This window comes from Ascaphus truei, chromosome 2, assembly GCF_040206685.1.
Source record: "Ascaphus truei isolate aAscTru1 chromosome 2, aAscTru1.hap1, whole genome shotgun sequence".
In the NCBI taxonomy this organism is placed as follows: Eukaryota; Metazoa; Chordata; class Amphibia; order Anura; family Ascaphidae; genus Ascaphus; species Ascaphus truei.
The window spans coordinates 406,777,000-406,798,360 of NC_134484.1; the positions used below are offsets into that span (position 1 = coordinate 406,777,000).

The window sequence follows — 21,361 nt, forward strand, 5'->3', positions numbered from 1 at the left end:
GCCAAGGAATCCAATGTTTCGGCAGTAATACTGCCTTTCTCAAGGTGTAGGCTCTAGTATTACTGCCGAAACATTGGATACCTTGGCACATTAAACCCCTTTTCATTTGATGATTAAGACCGTGTGCCTGATTCTTCTTCACTACACACACAGACCAACCAGGTGTATAAGTTTAGCAATCACCTAATCCTACCCACTGCAGGCTCAATTAGGCAGAAGAGAGAAAAAAAAGTTAGTTACCGACTTTCAATTACCACACAATTTTAAAATAAATTAACCCACTGTACACTCCCCAAGTTCAGCTACCCCTGCTTGTATACACTAGTATACACAGCACAGCACAGCACTTCCCTTCTGGTTCTAACTTCACACTTAATACAAACTACATTGAAATCAAACAGTAATACAGTCACACAGATCAGGACACAAGCTCAGGATTTGTTACAAGCCTCTGTATTAAAGAGAGACACACACACCAACCAGATGTGTTAGGTTAGCAATCAAGGTAGTTAGCAAACAAACTGATTGATTGCGTTAAATATTCACGTTTACTGCGTAGTTGTTCCCAAGCTGCAGGTTGAGTATTAATGTCTTAGGAATTGGAGAGTTACCTGTAAGATGAGGTATTTGTTTGACCACCATCGTACATAGTAGCGGATGGGCATCACAAGAGTATAGATAGCATGTAGGAACGCATAAGCCAGTGCTACAAGTCCGAGCTGCTTCCGACAGAGCATCCATTGGTCAAGCCAATTTGGAAAGCGACTGTACTTGGTGCCTCTGAATAACTGTAGAATAGCTGCTATTATTCCTGGAAGGTAAACTAAGGCAAGTAATATGAGAGACACAATTGGGAACACTCTGTTAGGAATGGAAATAGCAATCAGATACGAAGTATCTTCTCTCGTTGTAGCATAGGGATTGATTACTTCAGTTAGTACACAGTAAAGGAAAATCAATACAGTAAATCCTGTACAGATGTACATTGGAAGTCTCCACATTGGGAATAACTGCAGTGGGTAATTTTCCACCTCATTGGCTGCCAGAAGGGATCCTTGGTCAAGTGGTGTGAGTCCAAGAGCACGCACAATATCCATAACCATTTGTTTTGACTTGGTGTCATCACCACAAAGAAAAACCTGTTGTAAAAATAGTTATTTTACAAAGATATACGTAAAATACTGTGAGTAAATAAAAAGAATCAAGTTATTTCCTTATTCTTTTTCAATTGGACACAAATCAAGTACGTGTGTTCATTGATGATCTACATTATGTGAGGAAAATTGTTACTTTCACTTATTGGGTCATCTGTGTTGTGATTATTGTGATGTAAATTTTAATACTGAGTGAAATATTTTTTTTTCCATTTCACAGGTTTATCTATTTCTGTATTGATCACTAGCACAAAACTCCTTGTTATTATTTTCTTTCTTTGTATTCTGCTATAATAACTTAATTTGCTTCATTTTTTCCTTTGAAAATAAACATTTGAAAAAATAAATGGTCGATCTGATCATACTTTACTACCAGTGCTTGTGTGAGTATCTTATTAAAATACGTGTGTATTATGATTTTGTCTCTATATCCAAATACAAGAAAGAGATTAAGCTAAAATCTTTAAGTCGTTTGATAACCATTGCATTTTCATTATTGACAATGTCTATTAAAGCTGGGTCATATTGATGTGTGTATTGATTCTTAATGATATACAGCAATACATGTTAGGGGGTTTGAAAACTATACATTAAAAAAGCTACAGTGTATGCACTATATTTATATATGTTGTGTATGCACTGTATTTAGAAATAAACACTATTGTAACAGCAATATTTTATGTTTTAGTCATTATAACATTATAACTACAGATAAATTATATGAAGCAATGAACTTAAACTTTTGAACAATGAAGCGAAACTTTTTCGCATCAACTATTTTTTTCAATATATATTTTATTTTAAAATCAGTACAGGTACTGTAGTCGTCGTTATCCAACGTCTCACTTTACAAAGAATGGCATATCCAACGCTTTACAATGCAACCCAAAGGGCCGTTTTTCGATGCCGGAATGCATCCAATGGTCCAACGCTCACCGCCACTGATTAACATGGGACTCACTTTACAATGGTTTCACTATCCAACGCTACTTCCAGAAAGGATTCCGTTGGATAACCGAGGACTGCCTGTATGTACAAAAGAAAATGTGGCTTTGTCTAAGTTGAAGCTATGGGGATTGCTCCATAATGAAAAGCATTACAACTGGAATGTTTCTTCATACAATAAGTCAAAAGCAGTTTTTTGCAATAGATAACATGCTGTGAGGGTAGAGATCTTTGTTGCATATCAATCAAAAAGTATCACATTCATGAAATATTATCTAACATGATAACGTAATCTTACCTGTCTACTTGCATCTACGGTGCCTGATTGCAGAGACCATGCAGATACTGTGTTAAATGCCTTAACTACATTTGCTCCTGGTATCATCTTGGCAAGATATTCTGCATTGGACTCTGGGTATTGGTTTATTTTAAGGTTGTTGCTGACATCCACCAACACCTTCCCTTTCAGAATATCAGTTAAGTCAGCTAGAAAATGGTACTGCTCTCTATGAACTGCTACAATGATAATGGATGATTTTTCTGCAGCCTCTGAATGGCTCAGGACCTCTGCCCATTTGGGGAGGAAGTTAGACTTGGTATTTCGACTCCCAAAAATAATAGTATAGCCACACTGAAGCATCTTAAATCCAAGCGATCGACCAAAATCTCCAGTTCCAAAAATGCAAATGGTGTCCTGTTTTTTAGACTCAGTGGAACAAAGAGGGATACAATTTGATGAGTTTTCCATAATCTGAAAAATATATATAAAAACATATATACATATTAACTAATCTGATTTACTGTATGATTTAACAAAAGACATGGTAAAGTGCTCTTTTTTTTAAAATAAACAGCTTTAATTGTATTTATAAACATACATGTAACAGACCACTTTCATTATTATGTCCCCTATATACTGTACAAATGTAACAAGTATTATTCATCACTTAAACTGGCTGTATCTAAATATCTTTTTATACTGTATTCAACCTTTATACAAAACTAAATAGAATTTTGTTTTATGCTACTGTATTAAAAAAAATGAATGTCCCAATATGTATATTTTACTATCATGCAATGCATATTTATATGTCAGAGTACCTTATTTTATGAAGTTTAACATAAAGGGAATGTTAGGTAAAATTAAAGGCCATTCTCCCGTGATTAACATAAATATGTGTAGCTTTTTATATACCCAAATTGGCATGATGTTTGAATAGTGTCATTTAAAAAACAAAAGAAGAATGTTATATTTGAGTATACAGATTACAGATTACAGATAATTAATGTTTTCTAAAAAATGTTTTATTTTACTTAATTGCTATTCACCTATAACAAGCAAAATAAAGAAATATCAAATATTACATGGTTTAATTAGATAATATATTCATACCTAATAAAATAACGAGAATTTTAATTTAGTAAACAAAATGGTGACCTTTTGTGCTTAGAAGAACATCTGTTTAGGCAGTTTACACAATTAGAGTACCTTATGCAAATAGTGTATATCATTGTTTATTTTAGTTTACTGGTATATCATTATTCCTTTGTAGATAATAATATCTATGTCAAGTATATTGTTTGTTTGTATATGGGGTCTAGTTTCATTCACTACAGGAGGAAGACAAACATATACATAAATTAAAATGCACACACGGATACAAAACATTTCATACACAATCATGTATACAAACATATATACATTCACACACTGATACAATTGCAAAAACATGTGCACACATACAGTACTCATCATGAACACATACTGTACATATATGACATGTACACATACACAAGTGAGAAGAGATGTAATCACTTATCACTGTTTAGTACCGTAATTTCTCTCCCAAGTACTTAGAGCAAAAAAAGAGAAATAGAAAGTATTCAGTACTTGGATTTATGATTTGTGTCTGTGTATGATGAATTGAGAAAATACCAGGTGCTGTATCCACAGAATAATTATAATTTTCATTTTGACAGAAGAATAAGACCCTACTTCATAATATTACAAATCTTTCTGTAAAAGCTTAGTTTACTTTAACACATACTGTATTTACCAATGCTCTCCTATTGAGCTTATGGCAGTGCTGTTACTGTACTTCCATACAAGCAGAATCCAAAAACTAGTAATTCTGAATATACAGTACAGTATTGTTTTATCAACAAAATTGAGTGAACACAAATGTCAGGTTTCACCCAAGTCTGATGCGGGTATCGTAACCCTGCTATGTCTTTACCTGCTATTGATGTGAATGGCAGTTAATGCTTGGATAGTGTATCACATGCTGCGGGGAGGCCAATAACGCGGCCCTGTTCCTTTGATCAGGAGATTGATAGATTTGGCGCGCAGAGACCATGACAGTCGTGCTGGGACAGGATAGGGGCATGTGACTCCTGCTCTAGACCAGAGATTCCCCTAGGCCCCAGCTAGGCTGGAGCACCAGGCAGATACCTACATCACTAAGTGCACCAACCAAGTAATATTCACCATAGTGGCAGCGCTGACCACATATAGGGGTTGGGGTTAGACTCTTGTGGACAGGGTGGTTGGGTGCCCGAGGGCTCCGTCAGGTACTGTGGACATGGTGTGGGGTAATATGGTGGTGGAAAAAAGCCGTGCGTGGCTGTATGGTCAGCTGTAATCAGTAGTATTATTGTTATCATTGTTTGTCATTGCATATATGCCCAACAGTAAAGTGCTTTTGTTTTATTGCATCAGTGTGTGTTGTACATATCCTGCACGGGGTTATCCCGCTTAGTTGGGATCCCAAGCAGGTGGAGGCGCTGTCACATATCGAATCAGGTACACCCCAGGCACCCCGCGGAGGAGGTTCAGGTCTCCTGCGAGCCACAGGTAATGCATACACACACTGTAGACGCCTTATCTCCCAGGGGGTGGGGGAAAGTGCGCTACATTTATAATGCGCCAACATATACAGTAAATAAAATCATAGCACGATAACAATAAAATAACAATAAAATATCAAACATTAACATATTGTACATTGGTTAAGTAGATAAGGAAGGTCCTGCTTCAAGTAGCTTACAATCTTACAATCTACAGTATGTTGAAGGGAGAGCAGAAACAGAAGGTACAGGGGGGAGAAGAAGGTTGTTGCGGTTCTGAGAGCTGCTTGTTATTGGAAGGAGCTGCAGTTGGGGAAGAAGTACAGTACATTGGATTTTGCAGAGATAGAGCAGTGAGAGCAAGGTAATGTGTGAAGTTGGAAAGGCTTAATTATACAAGACCAAAATCAGAGTAGCAGTAACATCACGAACACTAGCAAATGTCTGACACCCTTACCAACACTTACCATTAACAAACTGTCTCATCTATAAGAAATTATAGAGCACTTTAAAAATCCTATATAGAATAAATATATTTTGAAGGATATAAAAGTGCTGTTAGTGCACTTAGTAGCAAAGCTACACAATCCAAGTAATAGCTGTAATGGGTATAAAAGGTGCAATACCCCCTACTTTACTTCTTTTTCTTTATAGTATAAAAGTATTGTACAAAGGTTACATAATGCAAGGTAGAATAAAACAAAGTTGAAATCCTCTGTACCTTACAATTTTGTTTCTATTTTTGAAGATTTATGGTAAACAATATGAACAAGAGAGTCTTGACTTCTAGGGCTGGCTTCACTACTAAGAAGGCCCAGTTGAACCGTTAGTAAATCTGGTGAAAGACAAACCAGCTCATAAGCAGATACTGTACTTGCTGGGAACTGTAGCTCCCCGTGGAGCCTAGTACTACATTTACACCTATACTGCGCATGGGCGAGCTCTGCCATGGCCACCGCACTCCAGCACTCACTGCGCATGCGCGACTATGCGCAAGATGCCGGTGCCCTGCAAAGGGAGCCACAGGCGATCCACTCGCCACTCCACTACCCCCACAGTACCTCCGGCACCTCGTCGGGGTGCGCGCACGCAACCGGAGGAAAGGGGGGTCCTGCTATATATAAATGACAATATTATCAATAATAATAATGATTGGTAATGACTTGTTTGTTTGTTAAGTCGGGTAGGGTGTGTAATATATATATATATATATATATATATATATATATATATATATATATATATGATCATACACACATACAGTACATACCAGATACATGTACCATGCAAACATATACAGCAAGGCCCCGTTTCTCTGATACAGCGGTCTCTAGAAGGGGGCCGCCATGTCTGTGCATGCGCAGAACGGGGAAGTCCGAGGTCGCGCATGCGCAGAATGGGTTGTTGCCGAGGGTGCGCACACGCAGAAGGGGGAATTGCCGGTTTGCGCATGTGCACACGCCAAAAGTCGTCGGTTGCGCTTTCCGGCGATTTTCGCTTTGTGGCGGGCCCTTAGAAAGGAACCCGCTGCATGCCAGGGGCCCTCCTGTGCACCAGATAAAGTACATGCACAAATGCACAACAGATATATGCACCATACACACACACACACACTTACCAGGTATATGCACCATACACACACACACGCACACACATCCACACAGAAAGATACATTAATGGAGGTACATTTGTTTAAACATACAAATACTTATCACGTAGATGCTCACTAGTTTACATATGGCTGTAAAGTTGCTTGTCTATGGTCTTTGCTATAATTGGCATTCATATCCATTGTGTTTTACTCACTTTAGCTACATACAATAGACTATGAAATACATTTTTCTTTCCTTATTGTGTATGTAAGTATTATTTTATTATGATTTCTTTAAGAAACTCAAATATATAGTTTGACTTTATTATTTTACTAACACTTTAGGAACCTTATTTAAATTCCACATTTTTTTATGTGTTAATGTTGTTCTTAATGTGTTAATGTTACCAAACTGTACTTATTTCTCAATTAAGGTTTCTTTTAGAGATAGAGGAACAAAGAAATCTTAGATTAGATTATCTAGTTACCTGATTTTTTGTGTGCTCGTGAGCTGTTCCGTGTGTACATTTTCAGTTCAATACACTGAAATAAAGGGTAACTGCAGTAATTATTGCCTTGAGGTAATGGGGAAATGGGGGAACATGCAAATGTTTGTGTGGTGTGCATTCAACACCATTTACAAACAAATGTAGCAATGAAAGTACAGTTAGAGAGATTAATTTTGGAGAAAGAACGGCATCTTGTAGTCCGGAAAAGAGTCAAAGATTAACCATAGATTAATACATACGTTAAACCACTCTAGAACTTCTATAAAATCTGCACAAAATGAAACAGGACTTACCTATATTTTTGTTATTCGTTGTTCTAAGATGGTAAAGTAAAGGTTAATAAAATACAGCTGCTTTCCTCAGAGTAAGTGTGCCACGTTAGCTGAAATATTTTCTCCACTCTCCTGCCAGTATCTTGGAATGTGCTATTTATTTCATCAGTTGTTGCGCAAGTTTAAATAAAACAAACCACCCCCCTTTTGTGAAATGATGGAAAATCCTCTGAGTCTCTTTGCAGAAGTATTTTTTTTCTGAATGGTGATTTACAATCGATTTGTATTAAAAGTAAGAGACAGGGAAGATCCCATGAATTTGGGCATACAAATGCACCGTGAGTTCTACTCAACATTCTCCAAGTTTCTGTGAACTTAAAATTCATTAAAAAAAAAAAAATAAAGGGGCGCATGCGCGAGGACTAGGTGCATGGAAGCCTAGAGTGTGAGCTCCGCACCTCTCGACGACTAATTAAACACTCAAACACGTAAATCTCACTCAAAACCACGCAAAATACAGCGATTGCAGCAGGGGAAACACTCGCAATGCCAACTAAACCAAAATCAGGCCGTGCATCCACGGTACTCACCAAATATTTCAATAAACCTGATGCGGCCCGCAAAGATGGAACGGGATCCCCGACGCCACCCACAGGCTCAGATTCCGAGGAAGATCAGACACCGGAGGACAGCACGGCCCCAAAAGATACAGAATCGATCACCCGCAGAGTGATGCGAGAATTCTGCAACGAAATGAAAACATATATGCACAACGAACTTGCAGAGCTGCGACGCGATATTAACAACATTGGCGCCAGAACGGACGAAATGGAGACAAAATTAGATTCCACATTAAAAGCTGTGCGCAAACAAGATAAGACCTCGGCCAATCTCCAGGAGCAAATAAACGAAATAGCCAGTAGGCAAGAGGACGCCGAGAATAGAGACCGTCGTAATAACATAAGGATACGAGGTGTCCCTGAAGAGATTGCAGACCACGAGGAGTTTGTCACAAAATGGCTGACCAGCCTCTTCCCTGACAAATCTGAAGCAGAGTTACATTTGGACAGGTGCCATAGAGCCCTGAGGTCTAAGCCACAGCCTAACGATCCCCCAAGAGATATTATTACCCGCCTTCATTATTTTCGAATAAAAGAATCGGTTTGCCAAATCGCCAGAGCAGCAGGCACAGTGGAATTCGAGGGAATTAAAATGTTAATCTTCCAGGATCTGTCCCCCACTACCCTGGCGAAGCGAAGGACCCTTCTGCCTAGAACTAAGATGCTGAGAGACAAAGGGGTACGTTATCGTTGGATTTTCCCCTTTGGTCTAATGGTCCTCAGGAATGGTGCTGCCGTTACCCTGAGATTAATTGAAGAAATGGGCCAATTTCTGAAAAAATTTGGCCTACGGGGCGAAAATACTGACCGGGAGGGAGCTGCTGCATCCACGTCCTCCCCTGAGCCAAGCTGGAGCAAAGTGACGACTTCGGCGCGAAAAGCCCAAGAAAAGACACACAATTGATACCAATTAAGGATCAATTAAGGCTTAAAAGGGCAATACCTGTAGACTGTCCGTTTGTTCGCAGAACGGTGGAATAAAGTTGGTCAATTCAAGCTGACACCCAGACACAGCGGCCATCTTGGTACACCCATCAGGATTTCCTGACATCAGCTATAAACTACGCAGATTTACCCCAGGAGGCAGGAGAACAGAAGAACAGCATAACGAAGAAAGGACACAACATCACCCCCTCGTCCCCCCCAGCCAACAGTCGAGAATATGTGGATAGACCGACGGCAAGCTGCATTACAGGCCGAGATCCAGCAAAACAGACACCGCGTCATTGCAATATGGACAAGCAGGCAATATAATACTGCAAAGATATACAGGCCCTCCAATTCAGGACCATAATGTGAATGTAGCTGCTACATATAGACTCCTATTTTGTCAGGATAATAAAATAGTTGGGGTTGAAGTTTATGCAGATGTAGGCCCGGCAGTCAAATGTATTATGATTTATAAGTAATATGAGAAGACACATAGGGGAAAGAGGGAGTATGCTCCAACTTTAATACCACTTTTCCTTCTTATTATAAAGCTATGGGGTAATACTAGTAGGTAATAGCCGAACGGAAGCCAGGAGACATAGTGCTAGCCCTGTAACCTGGAGGATCAGAGCTGACCAAGACAGTCTACAATAAGGGATATACCTGTTTAAGGGACACATTCTGCCACGTTTATAGCCTTAGTTATGTTGTATTAGTAAAGTTAACTATGTTGGTCTCAAAAGAGTCATACCCACCTAGAGAGTTATTAATAATGGGATTGCTATTTCTTTGTGAATGTTCTATGAGTGTTATTTAATGTTTTTAAATTAAGCAACGTCGAGGGAGGCCGGCTCCCATCCCCGGCCCTCACAATGTTGCCGAAAGTGATTGTCCTGGATAAAAACAGGACACTCAACAAAGTCCTTTGTGGTGAAACAGACTGGACCTTTCCGGTCACCATTACGCCAGTACTAAGAAGCTGGGCTGCAAACTTTCACCCAAAGGCAAGAGATCCGACGGGGACTTTTACCCCAAAAGGATCTCCCAAGTTTTTGTATTTTTTGTCTTACCTTATGTTTTCTTTCCCTACCCCTCCCTATCCCAGTTGGCCATGTGACTCACAATACTACAAAGGACACCTCAGTCGTCCATCTCCAAATCGGTGGGTCATCGAGAAGGTAATACATAAACACCCACTCCTCACACTCCAAGATATGGTTATGACAGTTCGGCCAGGGATATTACAATGGGCCTGATAATCTTGTCACATAACGTAAAGGGACTAAATAGCCCCGGAAAACGTCGCATTGCCTTTGCCGACTATCAACGTAAACAAGCAGATATCGTACTCCTCCAGGAGACTCATTTTAGTTCGACTAGCGCCCCAAAATTCTTAGATAAAAGATTCCACCAATTTTATCTCTCATCATCCACAAAAAAGACAAAGGGCGTAGCAATTATGTTCCATAATAAATGTCCATTTAAAGCAGATAAAATAGTCAGAGACACAGAAGGCAGATACATAATCTTAATCGGTTCGATAAATGGACAGATGCTTACAATAGCATCCATATATGCACCAGGAGATACTGAACCTAAATTCTTCACTTTAGTATTCAACAAATTAAGCAAAGTCGCTCAAGGTCCACTGATAGTAGCAGGAGACTTTAATACAACCCTCAATCCCAAGCTAGACAGATCGGGCCCACAGCTTCGCAACACGAAAACCGCCTCCCGCACACTTCGCTCGGGCCTAAAAGAGAACAGTCTCATAGATATATGGCGGGAACAACATCCTTATGAAAGAGATTATACCTTTTATTCGCACCCTCATTCTTCCTATAGCAGAATCGACTACTTCTTTGTTTCTAGTAGACTGGTCCCGAAGATCTCCCATACTGGGATCCATGATATTTCATGGTCGGATCACGCGCCTATAGAGCTAAGGTGCACCCAGCTAACCCTAGACAGACCTAGAGCAAATTGGAAACTAAATGAATCCCTAATAAAAAACCCTAAGACAGCCCAGGTAGTAGCTGAGGAAATTGATCAGTTTTTCACCTTAAATAAGGGTTCTGTTAACTCCAGCCTCTCATTGTGGGAAGCCCATAAGGCCACGCTAAGGGGCGTTTTAATTAGTATCGCCTCAAGACGTAAAAAGGAACGAGAGGCAAAGATCAAGCTCCTACAATCCAAGTTAAAAAACCTAGCGGACTCCCACAAACAATCTAACGACCCGGACTTACTTAAACCAATTAAAGACGCCAAAATTGAACTTAACTTATTGTTGACTTCCCAGGCTGATATTTCAATGAGTTGGTCAAAGAGGAAATTTTTTGATAAAGCAAACAAGCCAGATACTATGCTCGCAAACAAATTAAGAAATAGACCCCCTAATTATAGCATACAAGCCATCAGAAGATCATCTGGAGTCATTTCCGGGAATCCTTCCGTAATTGTCGAGGAATTTAAGGCATATTACGAGAAGTTATATAATGGAGATAAAACATTACAAAATAAGGCTACGGAGCAAGCGCGGGCCTCCTTTCTCGAGAGCTCAAATCTACCAAGGTTGACGAGGGAAGAGAGAGAGGGATTGAACTACGATTTCTCCATGGAGGAACTTACTAGCGTTATCGATAATCTAAAACCCTCAAAGGCCCCAGGTCCAGACGGCTTTACAGGCCTTTACTATAAGAAATTTAGCGAATCCTTGGCCCCGCACCTACTTACTAACATGTTTAACGCGGTATTAGCAGGAGACCCATTTCCAGAAAACATGCTCCAAGCGTCGATCTCTATAATTCACAAACCTGGTAAAGATCCATTAGATTGTAAAAGTTACAGACCCATCTCGCTTATTAACACAGACATAAAGATCTACGCTAAATTGATTGCCAATAGATTAAGTCAGATCCTACCTAGACTGATACACCCAGATCAAGTCGGTTTTATTAAAGATAGACAAGCGGGAGACAACATCCGACGAATCATTGATCTGCTAGAAATAGCCAATTCACAAAAAGTACAAATTATGGTGTTAAGTCTAGATGCAGAAAAAGCATTCGATAGGATCGACTGGGCATACCTACGGGCCACACTTGGAGCATTTGGTTTCGAGAATAAACTAATACACGCTATCATGGCGCTATACGCAGGGCCGACAGCCAAAGTCATACACCAAGGCTTTCCATCAGAGCTATTTAAGATTAAGAGTGGGACGAGACAGGGCTGCCCCCTCTCGCCCCTACTCTTTGCCATGTGCATGGAGCCATTAGCAACCAAAGTTAGGGACAATCCTGATATTTCAGGACTCCAAACTGATAACCAATCACATAAAATAGCATTATACGCAGACGACGTCCTGCTGGTTTTGTCAAGACCACTCACCTCTCTCCCTAACCTCTTTAGCCTTTTAGACCAATTTAATAAAATATCCGGGTTTAAAATAAACCAGACAAAGTCCGAAGCCCTAAATGTAACTATTCCAAAAACAGACGAAAAATGAATCTCCCTAAATTTTAACTTTCGCTGGCAACGCACAGCAATCAAATATCTAGGAGTATTAATCACAGACAACTATAGATCTCTATATAAAGCAAACTACCCTAAACTAATCAAAATATTGAAGGAAGATATAAGGCGCTGGGCGAGATTCAAGATCTCATGGATCGGCAAAATATATAGCGTAAAAATGAACCTCCTCCCACGCATCTTATACTTGTTCCAAACCCTCCCGATACCACTGAATCTGAAGGATATTAGCGAGTTACAGGCCTCCATCCTTAACTTCATTTGGGGGGGCAAAAAAGCCCGAGTTAAAAAACAGACCCTACTGAGACAACCATCAGAGGGAGGCCTAGCAGTACCTTGCTTGTTATCATACTATCAAGCGGCCCAATTATGCCAACTTTCCCAATGGCAGACACACCCAGAATTGAAAAGATGGGTTGCATTGGAGAATAAAGCTTGCTCCCCACTGGAGCTAAGCAACTTATTATGGACCCCAAAAATAGCAAGGAAAAATGCTATACAACCACCGCTATCCTCAATGACCAATTCTTTAGCAATCTGGGATGCCACTAAATTCAAATGTGGACTTACAACCAAAAATACCTTAATGACCCCACTATGGGGAAACCCCCATTTTGCTCCAGGGATGCTTAGCTCAAATTTTCAAATTTGGAAACACAATAATATAACAAGATTAAAGGATCTGGAGGACGACAACAAAATTATAACATTTGAACAAATTAAAGAGATTAAAAATATGCCACACTCAGAATTTTATAGATACCTCCAGGTTAGAGCCTTTTTCAACAACTCTAAACCACATTCACCATTGACAAAATTCGAAAAGCTCTGTCTCAGAAAGACAAATACAAAAGGACTTACATCGCAGTTGTACAGAGAAGTGGTCGGTTCTAGCGTTAAAGTAACACACAAATTAGGATATATGTTACAATGGGAGGCAGACTTAGGAGAGAACATAGATATGGAAAACTGGACCCAAATCGCAACCTCTGCGGCAAAAAGTTCGATCTGCACAACATTAAAGGAGAACGCATATAAAGTCCTTATGAGGTGGTATCTCACCCCGCTTAGATTATCTAAATTTGTAAAGGGAAGCTCCCCATTGTGTCCTAGACAATGTGGAGAACCCGCAGATCTGTTACATATGCTGTGGTCTTGCCCCCGGTTAATCCCATTGTGGGAAAAGATCAAAGATTGGCTACAAAGGTTATTGGACATAGAAATTCCATTTGATCCCGGGCTCTTCTTGTTAGGCAGAGCAATGCGGAGTATCACAAAAACAGAACTCAAATTAATAGCTCATTTTGCTACAGCCGTGAGGTGCGAGATTGCAGCACTATGGAAACAGAATGAAATTCCTATAATCCCCAAGATTCGGAACAGAATTTGGTTCGTATGCCAGATGGAAAAATTAACGAGTTTAGTTAATGACACTGGCGAAAATTTCCTAAAAGTCTGGACTCCTTGGCTGGAACAGACAGACATCCCAGGGGTGGATAGATCTACAATATTGCATTAATAATCAGTAGATGCGTTCTCCTATAATGCGGTTGATAACGAAGGCCCACAGTCTGAAAGGGCTACTAGAGCTTAGGGAGCAATACATTAGTATTACAATACTCTCGATCACCACCAACGCGGATTGATAAACTCAGGAACCACAGATTTAGTAGGAGCTCACGGCCCCCTCTTCCCTCCCCCACCCCCCCTGTCTTCCCCTACCCCCTCTCCATTGTCTTATATTATTTAATATATATTATACTATTTAATACTTGTCGTATATGTTCATTGTTTATACCACCCTGTTAAATTTCGCTTAACGTTTGCATCCTGCTAAGATGCACATATGTTATTGATATTGCATGACGCAGTAATGTTCATAACCTGTATCTTGGCGGTGCCTTCAAAAATAATAAAAAAAATTACAAGTTGAAAAAAAAAATAAAAAAAAAATAAAGACAAAGACCATGTGTATATTTTTTGCTGTTTAACATTGATATCATTTCTTATTGTTATTTAATTCCTTCATCATTCTTCTTGCATCAACTGTAACTTTAATTTAGGTATGAGGAATATTTTGCATAAAGTTTAAAAGAGCAGATGGTAAGATATTTTGTGAAAGACTGGAACATCTGCCCTATCTTTTAGTGAAAGCAAAGGGGTTATAATACAATATACATATCAGATGTTTTCCCTCTACATACAGTACCAACATGTTAGTAAACATTTCTTTCCGGCCTATATTTGGCATGTTTTTCATACTCTCAGGAGCTTATTGATATTTTGCCAAGTTCTTTAACCTTTCATGCTTTTCAGTGATTTCTGATGATTTTTTAATACCGTTCATGTACTGTTAACAACTATTAAGGTACCTTATGAAAGATTTCTTAACAAGGTAGATGTTAAGATAAACTTACATATAAAGATAGTCTGATAATCATAATAATTATTACTTCAAGTTTTATATTCAATATATATATAGTGTCTCTGAATTATAAAACAATTCATATTTTATTATTTTTATTTTTGGAAAGGTACTTTGATTTAGATATGTATTATATCATATATTCTTTTTGTCAACATCTTGACCAGATACCTTGGGATCGCAGTTAACAACTTACAGAACACCTACAAGCTCAAATTGAACCCCCAAAATACCCACAACATATATATAAGCATATAAGTTTCACAAAGGAGTGCTACTGAGCATGGCAATATATATTTAAAACCAGAGACATAACATAAAACACAGACAAAGCTCAGTGCACATCCAGAAAACTTATATACGGTACAGTGCCTAAATATACATGTATATATAACTAATAAATAAAATGGTCTTTTAGTTTAACAGACAGAAGGCAGAGGTTAATGAGATGTGAGTTTATTTGTCTAGTAAGTAAGCAACAGTCATACAAGTAAGACACAAAATCCATAATACAGACACTTCCAGGGGAATCCTAACTCACTAGGTGCAGGGTGCTGCCAAAACTAGCTTACTCTGGATGCCTCCACCAAAATCAATGAATCCCAGTTTCCAGTAACAAGGGGACCACTCCAGGGTCTGTAAAGTCCAGGGATAGGAAGGTATCTAGTCACCGAGACCAGCGTGCAACTTCTGTGGTACTCAGATCGGCATCTGCTTGTAAAGTTTTCTTGCTTCCATTCCGAACCATAGAGGACCGGGTGCCGACCAATCAGCAGTGTCTCTTAAACCACTGAGCCAATCCAAAGCAAAGGGGTAGTCAGCAAAAGAAAAATCCAGAGAGGGGGTAGAGCCGAGTGGCAAAGAACAGCCCAGAGCGACAGGGCTTGGGAGCATGGGAAATTAGAAATGACCAATAGCGACAATGTCAATGGAGCTAGGACCCAAATGCTTGTCCCTGAGATCATCTCCAGGCGTTCCGCAGGGGTGGATGCCTTGCTGCAGCTAGAGAACAATTCCCCTTGCCTTGGAGTGTGTACTCTCCTATCATGTGGGTGTGTCCTTCCCTAGTTTCCCATTGTCCCTGGACATAGCACCTTGTCCACACAACTGACTCCTTGTAGGCCTAATATATAGCACTTATACCTGGCTCAGGCATAGAATGAGTCAAACAAAATAAACCCAAACAGTTACAAACACAATAGGAATAATATATAACTTATTACACAGGGCTAGGTCACTTCTAACCTTAGAGTGGCAAGTTAACCTTTAAATCACAGTTGCCCTGTTTACAGGTACGTCAAAAAGACACAGGCTATATTGTTCTTTGGGTAATCCTGTTTTCAACATTTGGAGGCACAGGGCTTAGAATGAAGAATTCATTTCTAACTCGTTATATAGAAGCTGAGAAGACAATCAACTCTGGTCTGACCCATCTTGGTCAGCAACATAAAGCAGAATAAGGTGCTGCACATGTCAACACATCTCTGACAGCATAGCCTTGCAGGAAACTTTGGGTGAAGTATTGTAAGTATAAACTATGGTGCAAATGTGTGGATAGTGGTAGTGAAGTGTGTGCAGAAATACACTCCGAAATATTTAAAGGGAGGGACGTTTCAGGTCTCAAAAACCCTTGGGTGATGGGGTTTGAAGAGTTAATAGTCCCAGGGCCATGGGAGAAATGAGAAGTATAAATGTAAGAAGCAAAGGTTTGCTAATACTTTCAAGATGTTACTAGGGGAAATGTTAATACAAAATTGTAGAAGAGAATGTAACCCGGGACTTTCAACACTTATTGCTCACCTAAAATAATGTTTTATCCGAAAACAGCACTATCGGCCACATTGGCATATGTAGAATAAGCCCCTGAGTGTTATCTTTCTAAATTTGCAGAGTTAAATTATACATGATTATACAGTATGTTGAAAGACGTGTTTAATGAGTAATGAGTAAACTTGATAACACATTTACATTTGTTGTAAAAATTTATCAGTAAATAAGATGGAAAAGCTAGGTACCGGTGCACCGACAAGTATTCTAAAACTTGCCTTGGAAAATCTAGGGCTATCATCAACAAGATCCAGGTACATGCTAGGTACATGCTGCCACATTTCAGTGACATTTCTGCAGAGACTAATGGCCTATCGGATTAACAGCGGGGGGCCCTGGCAGTCCCATTCAGTTTGAATCGCCCATCAGATTAACAGCGGGGGTCCCTGGCAGTCCCATTCAGTTTGAATGGGACTGCCAGGGACCCCCGCTGTTAATCCGATGGGCCATTAGTCTGTCTGCAGAAATGTCAGTGAAATGTTGCAGCATGTACCCAGCATGTACCCAGCATGTACCCAGCATGTACCTGGGTCTTGTTGGTGATTGCCCAAGATTTGTTTTAGAATACTCGTCGGCATTACAGTAGTCTATGGATGTTTACCTCACTAGAGGCTACAATGGCCTCTCTGTCCCTCTAAAGTTTTAAGGGATTCACATGGTATGCCTAACTTTTTAATTTACATCCCCAAATACCCAGGGGCCCTGCCCCTCGGAAGAAGTTTACTCTCGGCAGTGGGAACTGTGACGGTGCTCATCTCAAATCAGGAGGCGGACCTGCAGAGTCCTGTAGGATTATCCGTAGTCGGTATGGAAACAGGGGTCGGGGCTGGCGGCAGATTTGCAAAGTCCAGGGGACAGGCAGAGGTCAGGGCTGGTGGCAGAGGTGCAAAGTCGAGGAGGCAAGCGGAGGTCAGGGCAGGCGGAAGGCAGGGAGGTCGGGGGCACGGTCCGGGGTCAGCAGCAGGAATTTAAAACAAGCAAGAGGGTAAGGCGTAACTGCAAAGACCGACAGGAGCTGCAAACACACAGAACTTTACTCAGTGACTCCCTATGGTAACTGCAGCCTTATAAAGCAGGCTGCCAGTACCCATAATGGCCACAGAGAGCAGACAGGGCAGGAGAGACAGAAAACCTGGACCGTAGTGAAAACAGACCCTGCGCAGTCTGTTCCACCTCCTGCGGTCTCTGACCCTGCCCCTCGCCTGGCTGTATGTCACGGGCGCTCATCTAGTCTCCCAGCTGACGCGTGCGGTAGGCTCCGCCTCCGCTCTGTTGATAGACAAAACCAGCATGGCAATGATGCACGCTTCAGGCTCTGCCCCAGCTCTGTCGTCTCGCAGAACCGGCGTGGGAGTATCACTCACTCCAAGTCCCGCCATCGGATCTCTGTGACACGCGTGGGCTGCAAGCAACCTCCTACCTGATCGGCTGTATCATTGGACACACCTGCGTGCACCAGCAGCCTATGAGGATCCACTTCCTGGTTCCACCCCTGCTTGCTCAATAACCTCATCCTTTATATACCCTGCTCACTCAGCTTATCTTCGCTGAGCATAGTCGTTGTGACGCCGTGCCTTGCCACATCCAGTTCCTGTACCTTGCCTTGTCTGACTTTGTTGCTGTTAACCTCTCGTTGCCTGAACCCTGCTAGTACCTTGACTCCGACTCTCTCTACTCCTGATCCGGCTTGTTGTCCTTTCTCCTGGTTCCTGTCCTGACCTTGGCTAAAGTACACCTACTATCCGACTATCTCCTATCCTGCACATGGCTACATACCCCGACCATCTGATACACTCCAATCCTGAACCTGGCTACGCACACTGACGATCCGCAACACTCCACTCCTGAACCTGGCAAGTACCTCGACTAGTCTACTATCTATAATCCTGACCTGGCCTGAACGACTACTCTACACTCCAGGCGCGCCCGCGTGGCTGTGGGTCAGCGTATCTCAATTCCCTGCCTCAGCACCGTGGTCGCGCTTCGTTTATGGTCAGCTACGCGTTACAGGATTGAGGTAAATTGGTTTATGTGGTCCCTCATGGGTTGTACATAGTTCAGTTTATTTTGAGAAGTTATAGGCTATTCCTCTAATACCATGGCTATATCAAGGAATCAATAGGGGTGACGGATAGAGATGGATGCAATTATCAGTGTGGTTAATGGAGTTTTAAAGTGTGTTCACAGAGCATTCATCTGACATTCTGGGCAGCATTGACATAACTGTTTAACTCCTTATAAATAGAGTACCCCAGACCAGAACCTTCATAATATATGATCACACATTTTTTCAGATCCCAGGTGCCCCCCAAAATAGGTGATTCTGGGTTAGTTCCTTTATTTCTTTCCTTCTAGAATGTGATACCAAAAGTTGCTGAAGTTTACCCCTTTTCTGTTACTACTCAATAGAGCTATTAAACTGTAATAGTGAGAAGACCTTGTCCTTCTACAGGCTTCCATTCATTTCAATTTATTTTCACACATATATTGTGTCTCTACACAAGGGGTCTCTAGTCTTTTGAGGGAGTTCCTGGAAAGCATGGGTTACAAAAGCCTGGAAGTCCTCATTACCTCTACCAATGCCTCCAGTGATAGACTCATTTCAAATCTTTGTTCCTCTTTATGTCATACTTAGACTTGGGTTTCTGACCTTTTCCAGGCAGCAGGTCAGGATCTGTAAGGGGAAACGTGTGAGAGGCTTTCTTTTGAGTGCGTGTCTCCAGGATCAATAATTGTTCAGGGCTCTTTTTCCTTCTTATTTGTGCACTAGTGTTGACACCCAGATAGTCCACTATGTATTGCAAGTGAGGTACAGGATGCAGCCACCAGAATTAGAACACTTACCTGGGAAATTCTGCGAGATTCTCACAGTAAATGCCTCAACATTTCTGTGAGATTTGTAATAACCCATCGGATTAACACAGCGGGGGTTCCCTGCAGTCCCATTTAAACTGAAAGGGACTGCAGGGACCACTGCTGTGTTAATCCGATGAGCCATTAAGAATCTCACAGAAATGTTGAGGCAATGTTGCTGTATGTTGCGGCTTTCACTGTGATACTGCCCAAGAATTTAAACGGCAAGAGTTCTAATACTTGTGACTGCATCTGTACTACCCCAACAGACACGGCGATGTATCCTTGCACCTCAATCCACACTGTAGGGGAGTGTTTATAATGCACTGTACCATGGAGACACAAAATTCCCATTCTATTTGTTTTAGGTTTAATCAACTAAATTGGCATTCCGAAATAAGGGTTATTTCGCTCTCCAAATCAATTTATAATTGGCAGGTTTCCCTTCAATGTTGACTGTCTTTAAGAAAGTGTGAGCTCTTTTGACTGCCCTCGCTAAATTAACCACAATACTTGAAAAATGTATTCCCATGTTATAATTCATGGTTTCAGGGTTATTTAGACAGCTACTGTAGTTGCAAGGTGTCCTAAACCACCCACAATCAAAACAATCGACTTAGTATGAGTCTGTTGTCCAGTCCATTGTAACATCAGACCTCCTGATGGGCTCCTGGGGGCCAAAGCCCACTGTAACCTTAATTCCTTTTACCAGTCTTTCACAAACTGACTACCCCATGGTGGTCCTACTAGGACCCCCATCTCTGTGTTTTGGGCAATTAGGCTGTTGCAGGGTTGGTGGGTATATGCGTGGTAGGGCCTTGTTCAATTCTTTAGCTGCTATGAGCCATTCAACAAATAAGCTGAGATCTTTTAGGCTGGGTAACTGACTCACCAAGACCCATTGGTAAACTGCACATAAAGCAGTCCAGAACCAAGGTCTATGACTCTCATGGACAAAAAGTTTGGGTGTAACCATTTCCTTATCAGGTGGGAAAGATCACATACCTGTGACCAGGTAGGTTTTTCCTCAACATATTGCCAGCCATGAAAATGTTGAGCTCGGACAGTCATGATCACACCCGTTTGCACCAAGATCTCTGCTTTTAATCATGAATAGTTTTTTTGGTATTCTCCCAGCAAGAAGGATGCAACAATGCTGGCCCAACATTCTTTCAGCCATGAGTCCCTAATGGCAGTCCCCTTGAACACAGTCATACCATGATGTCATCTTCTGCTGTCATCTTAATGAGGAAGTGACTGACCCCTGGGTGCCAATTCACAGTCTGTATAGCTGGTTTAGAGGGTTGCTGTGCTTTTGCATCTGCTACATTTTGCATTTCTGCTGCAGTACAGTCGATTTACTGTTGGTTTGCATCTGTAACAAAAGTTACTTTTGGAACTCCTGCATGGTGTCTGGCCTGGAGATAATCCTATTTCAAACACCAGTGTGGCTAGGTTACCTTTGGGTCAGGTAATTTACTCCCCTTTTCATCACTTGTCTGAATGGGTCTCATATTATCTTAAGATGAAGAAAGTTCGGTCTGAACAATAACTTGCCAAATGGATACATTTAGGTGACATTCTAGGCATTCTTTAGTAATAACAATAAAACATGTATGTATAAATAAATAAAATAGGAAACAAACAAGTATTGAATGAGGAAACATTGGAGAGGTTTCCCTTCAGTTAACTCAAAGAATATTATTTTCCAAAAGTTTATTGATGCTAATTATTTTGGCAAATTGTGTACAAAATGTATTTTTGTTTGCTAATTTAGACTTGAGAGCATGATAGATCAGTCTGATTGATAGATTAATCCACCAGCTTTACTAAACAAGTATTGTATTTATGTGC

General features: G+C 40.7%; 1 protein-coding gene across 2 annotated transcripts in view; it reads right to left on the minus strand.

Moving 5' to 3' along the window:
• Positions 1-7,462, minus strand: part of LOC142487690 (metalloreductase STEAP4-like) — a 28,454-nt gene extending 20,992 nt beyond the window's left edge. The window contains exons 1-3 of one of the 2 annotated variants that reach the window (XM_075587405.1): positions 7,340-7,462; positions 2,398-2,850; positions 612-1,139 (exon numbers count right to left, since the gene is read on the minus strand). In XM_075587405.1, coding sequence (XP_075443520.1) covers positions 612-1,139; positions 2,398-2,847 — 978 coding nt within the window. In that variant the 5' untranslated portion in view covers positions 2,848-2,850; positions 7,340-7,462. The remainder of the gene's footprint in view (positions 1-611; positions 1,140-2,397; positions 2,851-7,339) is intronic. The other variant, XM_075587406.1, reaches the window with a different exon arrangement.
• Positions 7,463-21,361: the final 13,899 nt, after the last annotated feature.